The 17,346-nt window shown below is 38.2% G+C and overlaps 2 protein-coding genes across 2 annotated transcripts; both read right to left on the reverse strand.

Annotated features, from left to right (window-relative positions):
• Nucleotides 1-5,837: 5,837 nt before the first annotated feature.
• LOC113278862 (cilia- and flagella-associated protein 58-like) lies at nucleotides 5,838-9,810 on the reverse strand. The gene is made up of 6 exons (XM_026527595.1): nucleotides 9,798-9,810; nucleotides 9,431-9,484; nucleotides 8,585-9,090; nucleotides 8,314-8,461; nucleotides 7,638-8,240; nucleotides 5,838-6,676 (listed from the first exon to the last, which is right to left on the reverse strand). Exons 1-6 carry the CDS (start codon nucleotides 9,808-9,810, stop codon nucleotides 6,057-6,059), a joined length of 1,944 nt encoding a protein of 647 aa, XP_026383380.1. The 3' UTR covers nucleotides 5,838-6,056.
• A 3,566-nt stretch (nucleotides 9,811-13,376) lies between these two features.
• On the reverse strand, nucleotides 13,377-17,081 carry LOC113281172 (protein DETOXIFICATION 16-like). Its single transcript, XM_026529836.1, has 8 exons — nucleotides 16,758-17,081; nucleotides 15,365-15,909; nucleotides 14,819-14,905; nucleotides 14,597-14,653; nucleotides 14,154-14,392; nucleotides 13,951-14,069; nucleotides 13,772-13,858; nucleotides 13,377-13,667 (listed from the first exon to the last, which is right to left on the reverse strand). The coding sequence occupies exons 1-8, from the start codon at nucleotides 17,010-17,012 to the stop codon at nucleotides 13,608-13,610; spliced, it is 1,449 nt and encodes a 482-aa protein (XP_026385621.1). The 5' UTR covers nucleotides 17,013-17,081; the 3' UTR covers nucleotides 13,377-13,607.
• Between the last annotated feature and the right edge of the window lie 265 nt (nucleotides 17,082-17,346).

Raw genomic sequence — 17,346 nt, forward strand, 5'->3', positions numbered from 1 at the left:
CATAAGGCTCGGGTCAATTAACAAATTAAGGGTGAGAGGAATACCCATTATTTCCATAGAATTATTAAGAACAGAAGGCGGAGGAATTCAGTTTCTTCTTTAAGAAATAATGGGGTGTTGGTGGAAGATAAACAACTCATTAATAATGAGATTGTCGAGCACTTTGAGGCCAGATTTAAAGTGGACTCTCATCTGGGTTTTGGAGTGTCTAGTATGCCGTTAAGGAAAATTTCTCCCGAGGAAGCTTCTAATATTGAAAGACCTATTATGGAAGAGGAAGTGTTGTCTGCTTTAAAGTTGTTGGTCCAGGATAAAGCCCCTGGTCCTGATGGTCTTCAAATTTCCGTCTCGATTAAATGTTGGGATTTTATGAAGCTAGATGTCATGAGGGTGGTTAAACATTTTGAAAGAAATGGATTTCTGGACTGGAGGCTCAAAGCGACATTTATTTCTCTCATTCCAAAAAAGGAGATTGTGGAGGAGGTAAAGGACCTGCGCCCTATCAGTCTTACTAGCTGCATATATAAAGCTATATCTAAAGTCTCGGCTGAAAGACTAAAGCCTCTCCTTCCTAAGTTAACTTCTCCAAATCAGACTGCATTTGTAAAAGGAAAGAAAATTTTGGATAGTATTTTGGTGGCCAATGAGTGTCTTGATTCTATATTGAAATCTATGAACCCTGGAGTTATCTGCAAGATCGACTTAGAGAAGGCCTTCGACAATGTCAGGTGGAGCTGTATCGACGAGGTGCTTATTGCTATGGGGTTTGGGAGCTTGTGGAGAACTTGGATTCAAGGTTGTGTGAGTAGAGTCCCCTTCTCGATTCTTGTCAATGGCACAGTTTGTGGTAAGTTTGTTAATGATAAGGGGATTCGGCAGGGAGATCCCCTCTCGCCTTTCCTCCTTTTATTGGTTTCTGAAATTCTTTCATTTATGTTTGAGAAGGCTACCTTGAAAGGTTGGTTGGGGGAGTTTCAAGTTACTTCTAATGGCATCAAAGTTAGTCATTTGCAATTTGCAGATGACACTTTGGTGTTCTTAGATGCAGATATAACCCAATTTAGATATCTTAAATATTTGTTATTGACATACGAAATGGCTACGGGTCTTTGCACGAACTTCGCAAAGACTAATAATCTTTCCAGTGGGAGAGGTTCCCAATGTGGAGGAGCTAACTGATATCATGGGATGTACGAGTGGTTCCTTTCCTTCCTCTTATTTAGGTCTTCCCCTAGGGGCTAAGTCTAGGGGCAGGGGCATATGGGATAAGGTTATCGAAGCCTGCAAAGCAATACTTCCCACTTGGAAACGTGGTCCCTTGTCTAAGGGAGGTCAACTTACTATAATCAAAAGTGTTCTTCTTAGTTTACCAGTCTATCAATTATCATTATTTCTTGCTCCTCAAAGTGTTATTAAGGAAATTGAGAAAACTATTCGTAACTTTCTTTGGGACGATGCTTCTGGGAGGAAAAAACATCACTGGGTGGGATATAAATCTATTTTTAAACCTATCTCCAGGGGTGGGTTAGGCATTAGAAGATTAAAACCGTTTACTAAGGCTTTGCTTATGAAGTGGTGGTGGCGATTGGGTAAAGAGAAGAATGCTCTTTGGGCCAAAATCGTTAGAGAGAAATATGGGGATAATCGCACTGTTTGGAGAACTAAGGATTGCAAGGATCCATATGGGGTGAGAATTTGGAGGCATATCAATTCAGTTGCTGACACCTTCTTTGGCTCTATCCAATTTAAGATTGGTAGAGGAGACACTGTTAGGCTTTGGGAGGATAAATGGTGCAGTGAAGGGATTTTGGCTTCTTTATGTCCGACGTTGTATAACATTTCGACTACTAAGGATATCTCCATTATGGATGCTTTGAGTTCTGATGAAGCCGGTACTAATTGGAATCTTGGCCTGAATAGTCGAAGGAGATTATATGATTGTGAAATTCAGCAGTTGCGAACGATTTTTCCGCTGCTGGACACTATTCAGGTATCTCCGGATGAGGATGATGAAATGATTTGGGTAGGTAATAAGAATGGAGTATACTCAGTTCAGTCAGCATATGCTAAGGAGGTTGGTTTGGCGGCGGTTAGTGAGTCCTTTCCAAGAAAAAAGATCTGGTCAATAAATTGGCCATTAAAACACGCCTTCTTCCTTTGGCAGGCAGTCCTAGATAGACTGCCTACTCTAGTGAACTTACAAAAAAGGGGCTCCGCCATTATCTCCACTAATGGCTCGCCTATTTCTAATCGATGCATCTTCTGCGGAACTCATCCTGAGAGCAACGACCATCTGTTTATCCACTGTGAATTTGCTATCAGCATTTGGTACTATTTCAGGAATTGCACAAGAAAACTAAATGACGCTCCTTCTTCAGTCTTGGGTATCATTTCTAGTTGGAATTCTAGTGGTTTATCGGTTCTGGGTAAGGAGATATGGAAGAGGCTGCCTACTAGCATAATATGGAATATTTGGCTCGAAAGGAATAATAGGACGTTTAACGGCAAAGCTCGGCAGTGGTCTTCTCTTATTTCTGATATCAAAATTTAAACTTTCTATTTGGATTCTTCGAAATCTGGTTTCGAAAGCATTCATCCTGAAGATGTTGTTGTTAATTGGGAGAACATTTTCTTTGAACCTCCCTAGGGGTCTTGTTTTATTTTTTTCTGTTGGGGGCTCTTGTCTGTGGCTTGAGTAGTTTTTCGTAGGTCTGTTTGTCTAGTTTGTTTGGGGCTTACTTTGTAAGTTGTTCATTGTTTGTGGGGGTGGGGGAGCTTGGTCTCTCTCTAATTTGCCGTGTACTTTTTTTTTCTAGTGGAAATATAATTCTTTTTACCGATCAAAAAAATAAATAAAATAATAATAACAAAGGCAAGCATTACATTGCTTTCAGACATGTCAATAAGCCTAAAGATGAGGGTGGTCTAGGTTTTAGAGATCTTGAAGTGTTCAACAGAGCATTACTGGCTAAATCAACTTGGAAATTATGTGAAGATGATACTTCTATATGTGCACAATCACTGAAGGAAAAATATTTCCCGGAGGGTCAGATATTTAACACTCGGAATAACTCTAACTCACATGGTCTTGGAGAAGCATTAGTTTTGAGCTTCATTTATAAAAAGATTCAATTGTTGGTCTGTTGGTTATGGTCATAAAATTATGATCTGGAAAGACAGATGGATTGAAGAATTGGACACTCCCCCAATACCAAGAATTGGAGCAACAAATACTCATGATTATTCCTTTGTTTATCAAATTTTTGATTCTGTTACAGGAGGATGAAACATCAGTCTAATTTACTATATTTTTGAAGATTCTACTGCCAGTCTCATACAGAAGGTCTCTATTCATCATAACATCAAAGACAGATTGGTTTGGTTGCTCGAGAAAAATGAAAGTTTCACAATTAAATTGACTTACAGGAAAATGGTTGAGGAAAAGATTGCTAATGAAACATTAGGCCAAAGAATGCAGGGAACATTCAAGAAGCTCTGGAAACTGAAGATTCTGCCAAGAATAAAACAGTTCAATTGGAAATGTGTTAAGGACATACTTCCTACAAGAGATAAACTCCAAAATGCCATTCAGAATGAAGACTTTTCTTGTCCTTTCTGTGCTCAAGTTTTGGAAACACCTGCTTATAGTATTCTGGGTTGTTCATTCTCTAAATTAATTTGGTTTGCAGTCCTGGGTATTCAAATAGATAATATCAGCTCCTTGAAGAATTGGTTGTGTGATTGGTATGACAAACTCATTGCTCATCAGGTTAACGAGAAGTTAATTTGTAAGATATCCATTATTGCTTGGTGCATATGGACTGCTAGATGTGACAAGGCTTTCAATAATTCACATACTTCTCCAGAAATAGTGATCCAGAAATGCAAAAAAGAGATTGCTGAATATGAAGCAATGCCACAAGCTTTAAACAGGGCACCTTCTGTGCAGCCAAGAGAAAATCTTCATTGGTCTTCTCAAAGAGGATTCTTTAAAATTAATATTGATGGATCTTATTTGCATGCTAATAAATCAGGTGGAATTGGTCTAATAATTCGCGATTTTGCAGGCACACACAGGGGCTCAAAATGCATCTATCTAATGAGGTTGTCAAATCCGGAGCATGCTGAAAATAAAGTGTTATGGGAAGCAACAAATTAGGCAAAGGAAAAGGATATGCAACAAGTAGTTTTCGAGATGGACTGTAAGATAGTGGCGGATGCAACCAATAATAACATCTTCAACATTGAGCGGCGATTTCTTTTTAGAAGGTTTAACTCTCAGCACTGTGTTTACGTGCCTAAAGAGAAAAATAAGATAGCAGATACTTTTTCCAAACTAGCTAGAGTAGAGCGTCTAAGTAGCTATGGTTGACTGGTTGTTAGAACCTCCGCAAGTGATAACTGCCAATGTGCAGGAAGAAGCAAACTTTGTAGCAGCTCATTCTTAATTAATTCATCCTTCCGGTTTCAAAAAAAACGGTCGGCTATTGTAACTCAGGGTTATATCGACTAGTTTGATAGAGGTCATGAGTACCCCTTAACTAAGTACAGTAATAGATTAGAAACAACTTGAGATCCAAGTAATAGATTAAAGCTATAAATTCATTACTTGCTAATCACCTCATTGCATCACTGCGACTGAAGACTCACCTGCGACACCACTGTTCTTTTTCATAAACTATGGGTATCAATTTTACTCAAAGGGGGAAATCATTTTCATCATCTTCCATTAAGAAGACTAAAGGAAAGATTTTCAAGAACAGAGTCGGAGGATTTGAAAAGAAATTTAATCAACTGAGAAAACTATGTGATGTTAAGGCTGTTGGAGTTCTTCATTCTGAATTCATCCATGGGGTTAAATCATTACCTGCAGACAACCCTAATGAATTTAACCAGATCGTGATGCAACTTAATAAAATGAAGATGAAAGAAGCAGAGAAAGTCAAGAATCAAAATTTCTGTTCTGGTAATGGTAACCCTAAATTTGATCCTTTATGCACTCTTGAATCTATTTCAGACGTTGAGAGAGATTTGGAGTCTCTATCACTTAGGATTTCAGATAGGGAAAATCATTTGGAATCAGGGGTTTCATCAGCATCGCCGTATTGCCATCAAGGTGATGAGTTTGGGGTTCTTGAATCTCCTTCTAACTCGTTGGCAGTAAGATCTTATGAGAACTTGAATGATTACGGATGTTCGTCTTCTGATTTCTCTAATCAACTAGAATCCCAACATGATGAGATGAAGAATGGGGTTCTTGAATCTAATTACGAGTCGTCGGCAATAAGATCATCTAAGAACTTGTATGATTATGGATGTTCTTCTTCTGATTTTTTTAATCAAGAAGAATCCCAGCCCTTGATTAGTCTTGATCCTTTCTCTGATGACATGGTTCGTGATCAGCCATTCTCTGATATGATAGAGTTGGAGCACCAGAGGTTGAATTGCAGCAGCAGCTATATGGAGATGATGATGAACTTAACAACCCCTGGGCCAGAATTCCTTCTATGTTAGAACAGTGCTGCTGCCGTAATTAATCTTCAACTAACTTAAATTTTTTGTAACCTATGATTCTTTATTGTTGTATTCATGGAGGAGACAATTGATTATTCTTTATCTTAATTAGTTTTCTAGTTTATAAATTTTCAGATTGCAGTACAACAGTAAATTTTTCAGGCCTTAGATGGAAAACACTAGAACAAAATGATGGATCACTGGGAGAAACTAAATTACCAGTATTTCCCAACTTTGGTAGAGCAATGGAAAGAAAAACTACTACAATTAGTTAAGAGTTCAGGGTTCACAAAAGATCCACATTAAATTCTTTCAGAAACCTGCTAAGCCTCTTAGCAATAGTAACTTTAGGTGCTAATCTGTTTGTTTTTTCCGGTTAGCATTTACAATTTTCTAATAGAAATCTACTGCATTTTCTCACATATAAAGCTTTAGTTAGTCAACATCCGCTGCATCTTCAGTATTACTATCTCCGCGGCTATCAGAATTAGCTTCTTCTGTCACTTTGTCACCATCGTTCTCGGTAGTTAAGCTGCCTACCTTTACTTGTGATGACCTACTACCAGCCATTCCAAACAATCTGGAAATGTATTTTCTACTTTTGATGTTCCATCTGCCAGGCTTTTCTTTTCTGCACACATTTTTTGTGAAGCCAAATTTCGCTGTAACTTGGCTATGTATTCTTCAGCATTTTGACACTTGGAAGAGAGAGCAATATCTCCTGCACATATATTCATGGGAGTGATATTAGGTGTAGGACTTACTGTACCTTCTTTAAGTTTCTTCATCTTACGTTCATCGCTATCAATAGTTACTGTGTCCAGAAGCCTCTCTCTTTTTGGTGCTGAAGATAACGGGATATCAACTGCTTGGAAATTGATGCCACATTCCTCACCTTTCTGATCGAGAAATGGTCTTTTGGAAGTTGAAACATTCAGCTTTGGCTTAATTTCCTTGTCATTCTCACTGCTACACATCTGAACAATACCTGCTGGTTTCATATTATCTTGCATGCAAGCAGCTGTCTCTCTTTCTTCCATCTCAAGAACTATCTTCTCATTTGCTGTATTTGCGAATTCCATCTTAATTAGAGATGCAGCATTTCCCTTGACTCCGTTCAAATTTGCTAAAGGCTCTGATCGTTTTGTAGTAGAGATAGGGCCTGCCAAAAAACAGTAAAATGAAGATGTTTAAGGACTAATAAGACATGCAAGTAACTTGTCGACATGGGTATTCAATTCATTGTAGTCTGCTATAGTTTGCAATATTAGCAGAGGAAACCAAACGGTCAGATAAACCATACTTTAACACCGAATTATTAAAAAAAACATCATGTTATTAAGAGCTATGGCATACAAGGGATCCTAATGGATTCATTTCTAGCGGAAACGGATTTTTACTATGAGGTATGGCTCTTGCAAGAGTAATCCTAGAACTAAACTTCCGCCTGTAGGCCAGTAAAAGAAGCGTCAGACACATACAAGGTATGAGGTTGCAAGGCCCAAATAAATGGAAGATGATAGACATCATAAACAGATATTTTAGTATCTGGTCTATTGCAAGCAACTGCAGGCATAACTACACTTGATGTACAGAATGAAACAGTAGCAACCCAAGTCTCAAGAAAAAAAGTTAGTCCTCAATATAGGAAAGCAACTGTTCTTCGATGTTGAAGCTAGGGATATTCCACGATGTCAGTATATTAGACTTGGGACAGCCAGCCGTTGATCAACTAGAATGTATCACCTATGAAAAAATGTAGACCCATAGACACAAAGCATCTACATTGTCATACAAGCCATTATGGTTTGAGATTGTTATATATAACGAGCCATTATCCATTTACATACAAGTTTAGACACACAAAATTCAAAGTAACTTGGTGTTTGCATTCACTTGAATTATTGTGATTAACAGACAACAGCATGAAACCCATAGCATATTCCATAAACGGAGTATGAATTAACCGGCAGTGATAGAGAAGACTATATGACTGATACGAGAACGTTAGTTGTCCACCTAAGGTTCACATGAGCACAAAGAATAACTAGGGACAAAAGGTGAAATATTTGTTAACACAACTGATTTAGAAATATATCAAGAGAGAGGTATAACATTCATACCTGAGACATGCTTATCTCTGTCTATTTGAGGAGAGGAATATGATTTGGTCTCCTTACTTAGCTGATTACATTTCTCTTCTACCAAACTCTTAATTACTTCTTGCAAGGAAGAAATTCTTTCTTCTGCTTCCTTTTCTCTTTCGGAGAAAACTTTTCGATCTTCAGCTAGACCCATAATTTGCTCTTTCAGCCCATTCATTGCCATTTTGTAGCCTTCAAGTTCATCCACAAAAGCATTTGAAGTCAGTGCTAAGTTTTTTAATTTACTTTGATACTCAACAAACTCCAATTCCTTATCCTTCAGCTCCACCGACAAACCATGACACTTAACTTTATAATCGTCTAATTCTTTCAGATATAAGGCTGTTTTACTCTCCAATTCCCTAATCTTGGTCTTTAAAACTTCACTTTCATCCTCCACCTTTCTTTTTTCATCCCCCAAATTCACAATCTCCTTAGTGAGCTTATCAATACATTTTCCCGCCTCACTACTTGTAGCTCTTACTTTATCTTCTGAGCTCTCAACCTGTTCATTCAGCTCACCACATATACTCCTTGAGGTCGTTTTCAAGAGCAACCACTCTTTCTTTCCCCTCCTTAAACCTCACATACATCTCACAATACTTAGCTTTATTAACATTCAACTGCTTCTCCAAATCAACTTGTTTCTCCAAACTTGATTTTGCTTGTGCTGCCAGCTCCTTACACCTCCTCTCGAACTCCTCCTTCTGTTCATTCAACTGTTTCTCCAGACCAACTTGTTGCTCCAGCCTCAATTCTGCTTGTGTTACCAACTCCTTCCTTCTTCTCTCGAACTCCTCCTTCTGTTCATTCAATTGTTTCTCCAGACGCTATTCTGCTTGTGCTGCCAACTCCTTACTCCTCCTTTCGAACTCCTCCTTCTGTTCATTCAATTGTTTCTCCAGCCTCGATTCTGCTTGTCTCACCAACTCCTTATACCTTCTCTTGAACTCCTCATTCTGTTCATTCAATTGGTCGCACGTCACCTTGTACCTCTTTAACTCCTCGTACATCTCACTATACTGAGCTTTACAATCTTTTAATCGTCTCTCCAAATCAACTTCACATTTCAGCTTCAATTCTGCTTCAGAAACCGATTCCTTACATATTCTCTTCAACTCTTCAATCTGTTGGTTCAATTTGTCACACATCGTCTTGTACTTGAGCTCATCATCCTGAGTTGTAGAAATTCCATTTGTCAAGTCCTTCAACTTACTCTCAACAAGGTAGTAATCCAATTTCTTCTCCTGAAGTTCGCTACGTAATGCATCAAATGTAGCTTTATAAGCATCCAATTCTTCTTCCTGAACCCCACATTGACTTTGTAACACAAAAGATTTCCTCTTCCAATAATCAATTTCTTCAGATTTCTTTCTTATCTCAGACTCATAATACTTGACAACTAAATCCATTACGTGTATAATATGGGTATCTGCAAACACAATACAAATGAAACCTTATCATGAAAAAGGGTCTCTCTAGAAATGAGTCAAAACAATGAAATGGGTCTCTTACAACATGGAACTCTCTGATCAAAAAAAAACATGGAACCCATTAATGGCTTTTCATAGAAGAGAAGACTAGAGTGCCCTAGTTTAGTTCACAACACTGTGAGTAAAGATTCACACACAACATAAAACAGATTTCTCAAACCCTCAACTCCTTAAGGTTTCATTAGTCTCTATGGCTACAAAAAGTATAAACTCTAAAACCCTTTCAAATTAAAAAAAGAAAAACTGAATATAGAGAGTTAGAGAAGGAGAGATACTTACAGAGGGCAGAAATCTGAATGGAAAGGAAAGGAAGAGGAAGGTGAAGAAGCAGCACTGCACAGCACAGCACCAAGAGTGAGAGAGTGTCAGTCAAGTATGGTAGAGACTAGAGGGCCTAGAGGCACTAAGAAGTCATATTACTATAAAAAGGAAGAAGTTTTGAGCTGTAGAAAACAGCATAAAGCAGCAGTAGTAACATATTACTAGTAATTTTTACACCTACCCCACCACCACACACTTGGTCTTTGTTAAATGTTCACCAAACTCAACGCTGATAATGGGGATACCAATTTATCTGGGAGGATACCAAATCCCATATAAGAGAAAACATCCTTTCGTTAAGGGATTGGTACACCCCCAAACAAACTAGCATCCCCCATTAGCATCGATGAATTTTTCGCACAGACATTCGCCTTTAGTGGTTGGATGCTACGGAAATGTCATATTTACCATCTTTAGTAGAAAGAAACAAAAGTTAAAAAGTGGGTGTACGTATTTCAAGCGAAGTAGTATACGAGGCTGAGCTTAGTGGTCTGGTCAATTGGCGCAGCGTATCAACGGTAACTCAGCTCAATCTAGAAATTTAGGTTAAAATTTCCAAAGACCTGACTTCTTGAATCGAAGAATTGAATCAGATTCGATGCAAGGCTCTCGAATTGATGACAGAATCAAATCAATGCAAGGCTTTAGAGAAAAACTCTAGTTTAATATCTCTTAAAAACTGAATGTGAAAAACTATCTTACAATCCCTTATTTATAATAACCTAACTTTCCTAAAAATCGAGCATCTAAAAAAGGAAATCATAAAAGAAAAGTAAATCTAAAAAAAAGGCCAAAATTAGGAAAGGTATCAAGATGCTGCATCAGGTCCCGCCGGGGTAGAAGGATTCGACCACGAATCTGGAACTGGGTCTGGTGGAACAAAACGTGATAAATAACGAACATTGAAGACATCCGAAGTGTTGATGTTTGCTGGAAGTTGTAGGCGATAAGCATTGTCATTAATTCGTTCCACGACCGTGAGAGGACCTATTTTCTTTGCCTTGAGTTTATTATAAGCATGAGTCGGCATTCGATCTTTAGTGAGAAATACCCAAACTTGATCACCTACCTCGAAGAGAACACGACGGCGACGAGAATCAGACGCATCTTTGTACTTTGAGGAGGATGATTCGAGATTGGCAATAACCTGCGTATGAACCTTATGAATGTTGTCAATAAAATCATCAGCTACACCATGAAGACGTGTACGGTCTGGAAGAGTAGATAAATCCAAAGGACCACGAGGGAGAAGACCATAAACGACCTGAAATGGACTGAACCCCGAACTTCTATTTAGTGAATGATTATGAGCAAACTCTGCTTGAGGAAGTTTTGAATCCCAAGTTCTAATAGAATCACCCACAAGACAGCGAAGCAAATTCCCCAAAGATCTATTGGTCACTTTTGTTTGACCGTCCGTTTGAGGATGATAAGCGGAGCTCATGTCAAGGATGGTTCCTAGTAATTTCCATAAAGACCTCCAAAAATGACCTAAGAACCGAGAATCCCGATCAGAAACGATGGAAGTTGGCAATCCATGGAGTCTGTAAACCTCTCGAAAGAAAAGTGTTGCGACTTGGACTGCATCTGTTGTCTTTTTACATGGAATGAAGTGTACCATCTTGGAGAAACGATCAACAATGGCAAAGATTGAATCGAAACCCTTTTGTGTGCGAGGAAGACCCATCACAAAATCCATACTGATGTCTGTCCATGGTTGTGTTGGAATAGGGAGAGGAAGGTAGAGACCGGCATTTGTGGCATGACCTTTTGATGTCTGACACACTGTACAACGTTCGACAAAACGCTCAACATCACGTCTTAATGCAAGCCAAAAATAAGACTGAGAAAGTAAATGCAACGTCCGGTCGCGACCAATGTGACCTTCATTATGTGTTTCAGCAACAAGTTTAAGACGGAGGCTGCAGTCTGGAATGCAAAGACGACTGTCTCTAAAAAGAAAGCCATCATGCATAGTGAAATCTCGAGAAAGACCATTCTGAACGTCAAGAAGAACTCGACTAAAGAAATCATCAGACTCATACAAATCAGCAAAGGTGGAAAATCCCGGAACTGAGACATGAAGAACACTCAGCAAAGAATGGCGACGACTCAAGGCATCAGCAACTCGATTGGAAACACCTGACGTGTGTTTGATAACAAACGTAAATTGTTGCAAGTAAGATATCCATGATGCATGACGAGCTGAGACTTTATCTTGACTATTCAAGTGTTTTAAAGCATCATGATCTATGTAGAGAACAAATTCTTTATGGAAAAGATAATGTCTCCAGTGCTTGATTGCTTGAACCACTGCATAAAATTCCACATCGTAAGTACTGTAACGTAGACGAGCTCCAGCCAGCTTTTCACTGAAGAAGGCGATAGGCCTGTTGCGTTGGCTCAAGACATCACCAATGCCCAACTTAGAAGCATCACTATGTAGCTCAAAAACTTGAGTAAAATCTGGAAGAGCTAGTATAGGTGCTGATAACAATTTTGTTTTAATGATCTCAAAAGTTGTAGTTGCTTCGATAGTCCAAGTGAAGACACTATCATGACGAATACAATCAGTGATAGGTGCCATCAAACTACTAAATTGCGGCACAAATCTTCGATAAAAAGATGCTAGACCATGAAAACTTCGAGTTTCACATAGAGTAGTAGGAGTAGGCCAAGATTTGATTGCTTCTACTTTGCCTGGGTCGACGGCTAGCCCTTCTGATGAGACGATGTATCCAAGGAAGTGAACCTCAGGAGAGCTGAACTCACACTTCTTTAGTGTGGCAAATAGTTGATCTCGAAGGAGAACAAGAAGTACGTCTCTCAAGTGTGCAAGATGTTCTGTTAAGGAATTACTAAATATGAGAATATCATCAAAATAAACGACTACAAACTTACCTATGAAGGGCCGAAGAGATTGATTCATAACGCGCATGAAGGTGCTTGGTGCATTGGACAAGCCAAAGGGCATGACAAGCCATTCAAAAATTCCCTCTCGAGTCTTAAAAGCAGTCTTCCATTCATCTCCAGGACGGATTCGTATCTGATGATAACCACTGCGAAGATCCAGTTTAGAGAAAAGTTTCGCAGCTCCAATTTGATCCAATAAATCGTCAAGACGGGGAATGGGAAATCTATAGCGGACTGTAATTTTATTGATAGCACGGCTATCAACACACATTCGCCACGATCCATCTTTCTTTGGTATAAGCAAAGCTGGGACGGCACACGGACTGAGACTCTCACGTAAACGACATCAACTTCACTATGATGATTACCCTGATGATGAGATCATGTTATATTCTTGTTATGTTGGTCCATATTCTCTTGAAGCAGTATGTAATCAGGTGGATCAACGACATCAACTTCACTATTTCGATGCGCAGGTATTTTCCGGTTCAATAGTAATTATGTCAATATTATTTAAGTTGAAGGATTATAAGAATTTTCATCGAAGAATTATTTACCCAACAACAAATACTGGCAAAATTCGAGGGCGAATTTTTTTTTGAGAAGGGGAGAATGGTGGAGTATTTAGAGAAAGTGAATATACTCGTTTATTGTTATTTTTCTTTGATTTATTATTATTATTTAACAAATAATATTTAATTAATTAAGATATTTTCTCTTTTATTATTTAGGTAACTTTTAGATGTATCTAATAGTATTTATTTTAGTATTTTATTAGTTTAGAAAATAACCATTAGATAAGGTAGTAAGTACTTTTAATAATTAAATAAAATATTTGGTTATTAATTGATAAGGAGTTATCTATATAAAGAGTTCCATGTTTAGATATTAGAGGAGAAGATTTTGATTAATTGAAAAGTAGTATTTTCCTTGAGAGTTGTATCTCGGAAATATGTTGTTTTGGATTTAATACTATTCAACGCTTCCGCCCTGCATCATCAATCCTTATGTCGTTGTCGCATTCAGAGAAAAATTGATAAATCTGGTCAAAGAAGCAACCATTTTCTCAAGCTTGCAGTTGCAGGCATCATTTCTTCAAAATTATATTTTTTTTGTGTTTCTAATTCTAGGATGAGATTTAATATCAACTAGTACTAGATTATTCATGTGATTTTCACCGAGGAAATTGTTACACAAAGAACTGCGGAAATTTTCCAGTGCTTTATGACACCATAATCACAGGAATTGCAGCATCAAAGACTCTTTCTGACGCCCGTTTCGCCTGAATATGCCAAGTTGCAGAAAATGTGACAAGGAGTCGGTTAGATTCATATAACCAACAAAAACCAAGAAATTGTGAAATAAGGAGGGTGAAAAATGTTTTACTTCTTGTTCCCAATTGGTGCGTATAGTGATGATAAGAAGCGAAAAAACTTGAACGAGAAGTGCGCATATTATCCCAACCCAAAGTCCCTACTTGCCGATTTCGCATCAAGAAAGCACCGGGATCAGTATTTAGTAATCTTTCCGAATTTGACTGAGTGCAATAGAGAAAATGATCTAACCTTTCCTCCAACATGGAGAACAAAAGCCAATACAACCGCAGAAGGAATTCCAACAAGGTAATAAGATCCCAGATTGACTAAGGCCCCAATCTTTTGCCAACCACATCCTCTAGCCGTACCTGAAAGAACGATTCGTCAACTATTTCAAGTCCGGAACTGACACATAATTTACTGTTTATCACTACATTAATCTCAAAATGAACCTGAAAGAACGGCTTGAAGTCCATCAAAAAAGTTGGAGACAGCCAGTATTGGCATCATGAATGCTACGTAATTCACCACCTCTTTTTCATTGCTATAAGCATTGCCCCAAATATAGCGTCCCAAAATCATGATTGTGCCTATAAGAATTCCCTCCGTGACTGCCAGAACAAACACAACTTGCACTGCTAAACGTGCAGCTTGAGGATGACCTGCTCCTAGCTCATTCGAAACTCTTGTGCTGTGGATTTCAGAAAGGTTTTTACTGTAAGAGCTTTATACGACAGCCTAGCATATCATTTCTTTTGATTGTTTGTTTTACAACGACAATAGAGGACCCTCATACAGGGTACCTGACAATACAACGTGATGTAATAAAGCTAAAAAGGCAACTTAGCATAATCATAGATAATGTAGAAAAACTAATTCATTAAGCGCAACTGACCTTACAGCCCCACCAAGTCCATTTGGGATCATCCAGACTAATGCACATGTGTTAAGACTGAAAAAATACGAAGAATTTAGCAAACACAGTTTGAATTTTCTTTTTCTCCATGTAGAGTAGAAGTACATAAATACAGAGTTGTTGTTTGCAGTTCAAAAATATTTATTAAGACAGTCATGAAACTCAAAAGAAAAATAGAGCAAGTATTGGCAAGGAGATTACCAGATCGATAGGACCGAAGTTTCTAGCTTTGGGTTAGGAAGCAAACCCGACAGCAGAACCATCAGCTCAAAAGACCACATTTCTAAGCTGTTCCAATTGATGAAGTTAGACAATTTCTAAAGCAGTGAAGTATAATTCATGATCCAGATAATTTAACTAGTAAATTACACCAAGAAACCCAACCAAAAAGGAATCGAGAAATGTTGAGAAGATGAAATTTTGGCATTGCAACCTACTGACACTCGTGAAGAGAGAAACATGGGTGACATTTTCTTAAGCTACGATATGAGCAAGATATTATACAGTCTAGTTTAACCACAGAAGCCTCACAATTTTATGGAATATCTTAAAAATTAGAAGTGAAATCTCCATATGATCCTCGACTAAAATATCCTCAAGTTCTCATGGATTGCTAACTCTAATGTCTGGCATGCTCTATTTGCAGTATGTAGTGAGTGAGTCGACTAAGATAACAGTTCTTTGAAAATGTTTAATTGCAACATAAAGTGATCAACAATAATAAGTCATTCAGAAAGCAGGAATTACCAGACCATAATGGCCGAAGGAATTGCGAGTCTTATAAAGTTAAGAATGTCACGGAATGCTTCTTTTGAGAAACCAGTCCAAGTCCTTTTGCATTTACCCGAGTACTTAACATAAAGTACTAGAAGTATCAGATTAACCCAATAAGAGACAGAATTCGCCATTGCAGCACCTCTATTTCCTAGGCCAACTTTGAAAACCAGAACCCAACATACAACGAAGTGCAGTAAGGCCGTCACTGCAGAACTTATCATCATTGGAATGACTATGTTTTGGGTTTGTAGAAACCTGATATGACATTGAAGAAGTCCATACGCGAACAGGGAAGGAATCATGTAACGAGCGTAAACTCCGGCTTCAGCTGATATTTCAGGATCTTGTCCCACAGCTATGAGAATACGGCCTGTGTTAGCCCAAATGAAAGAAAGCGGAACACTAACAAGTAAAAGAACAAACATGCCCCTTTGCATATGTATGCCTAACATATGATATTGTTTTGCTCCGTAAGATTGGCCACACAGAGTATCTAATGCACTTCCCATCCCCATCTAGTCGAAGAGAGTGAAAAATATCCATAATTAGATATGAACAATAAAAATGTTATTTATCTGACATCAAAAGAGGGTTCACTTCTGAATGATAAAAAAATCGCGGAACCACATTCAGGTCTTCCCATGGATCAAAATCAACTGTAACAAAGATTTACCCTTGTCTAAGCAAAGCAAGAGATATAACATCTTTCTCCAGTGTTACATATTCCATCACCAAGGCACGCGGCACAAAACAACGACTACCAGAATACGGCCAGTGTTAGCCAAATATAGCAAAGGTAGTCAAGTCCACCAACAACCACACATGGTCAAGTCCTTCCAAAACTTGAATCAGACAAGTTCAATATGCATCACATTCTACAACCCAACTATTGTCTTGACCTCCAAGTGGATGGAGGCAGACACACTAATAGAGCAAACCAGCTATAAACCTCTACCACTAATTTCAAAGTTGGATTATCATGTGCATGAGTGCATAATGAGCACACACCTTTATGCTGCCAGATTTACTATTAAAGGGATGCACATACATGGACGCGAAATCCGGCGGCTTAAAAGTTATGCATACGCTCACTGTGTTGTTATGCACTCACGCGTGTGATAACACACTCTAAAACATCAACATCCACAATCGACATAATCTAGTTACCCACAACAATAGCAATAATAAAGGATTTCATTTCATCACTGTATAATTAAATTAAGAAACCAACAATAGTTAACACTTGGTGCTTGTACCAAGAGATCAGGGATTCGAATCCCCCGATTCCAATCACTTGCATCTTGGTACAAAATCAAATTTAAATATGTATTGGAAGAAGAAGGAATGATTATGAAACACTTACCAATAAGCTGAACCCAGTAACAGTTGCAAAAGAAGTAGCCATAGAAGCACCAGATAGTGAGAGTTCACCAAGATGACCAACAAACATGATTGAAATCAACTGTATACAGAACTGCAAGACATTAACTGTAATAAGAGGTCCAGATAACCATAATTGTTTCTTAACTTCTTCAATAATAATCTCTGCCTTGTTTTCTTCTCTAACTGGTAATATCAGTGGAGAATCCAAACTGCTTTTTTCATTCTTTCTCTCCATTTTCTGCTGTTTCTTTCTCACAGCAAAAAAAAAACACAGTGAGAGTAGTCGTGCGAACGAGAGACACTCAAAGGACTACAATATCAGAGAGATTGCCTTCTAAATTGACGTTTGCACCCTTCACCGTTTCTTAATATTTTATTATTTGTTTTTTAATGATCAAAGTCAAACAATGACTTCAGAAGTGGTAGTTTTTGACTTGAGAAGCAGGCAGGAAACGAGCATCCTATCATGACTAATGGCTATTTTGGGAGTTAAAAATGAAAATACAATAAAGGCCGAGTCCTTTTCTGACAATCGGATGAGGAAAACAAACGATGGATGCATAATTTAT

This window comes from Papaver somniferum, chromosome 5 (assembly GCF_003573695.1).
Source record: "Papaver somniferum cultivar HN1 chromosome 5, ASM357369v1, whole genome shotgun sequence".
Classification (NCBI taxonomy): Eukaryota; Viridiplantae; Streptophyta; class Magnoliopsida; order Ranunculales; family Papaveraceae; genus Papaver; species Papaver somniferum.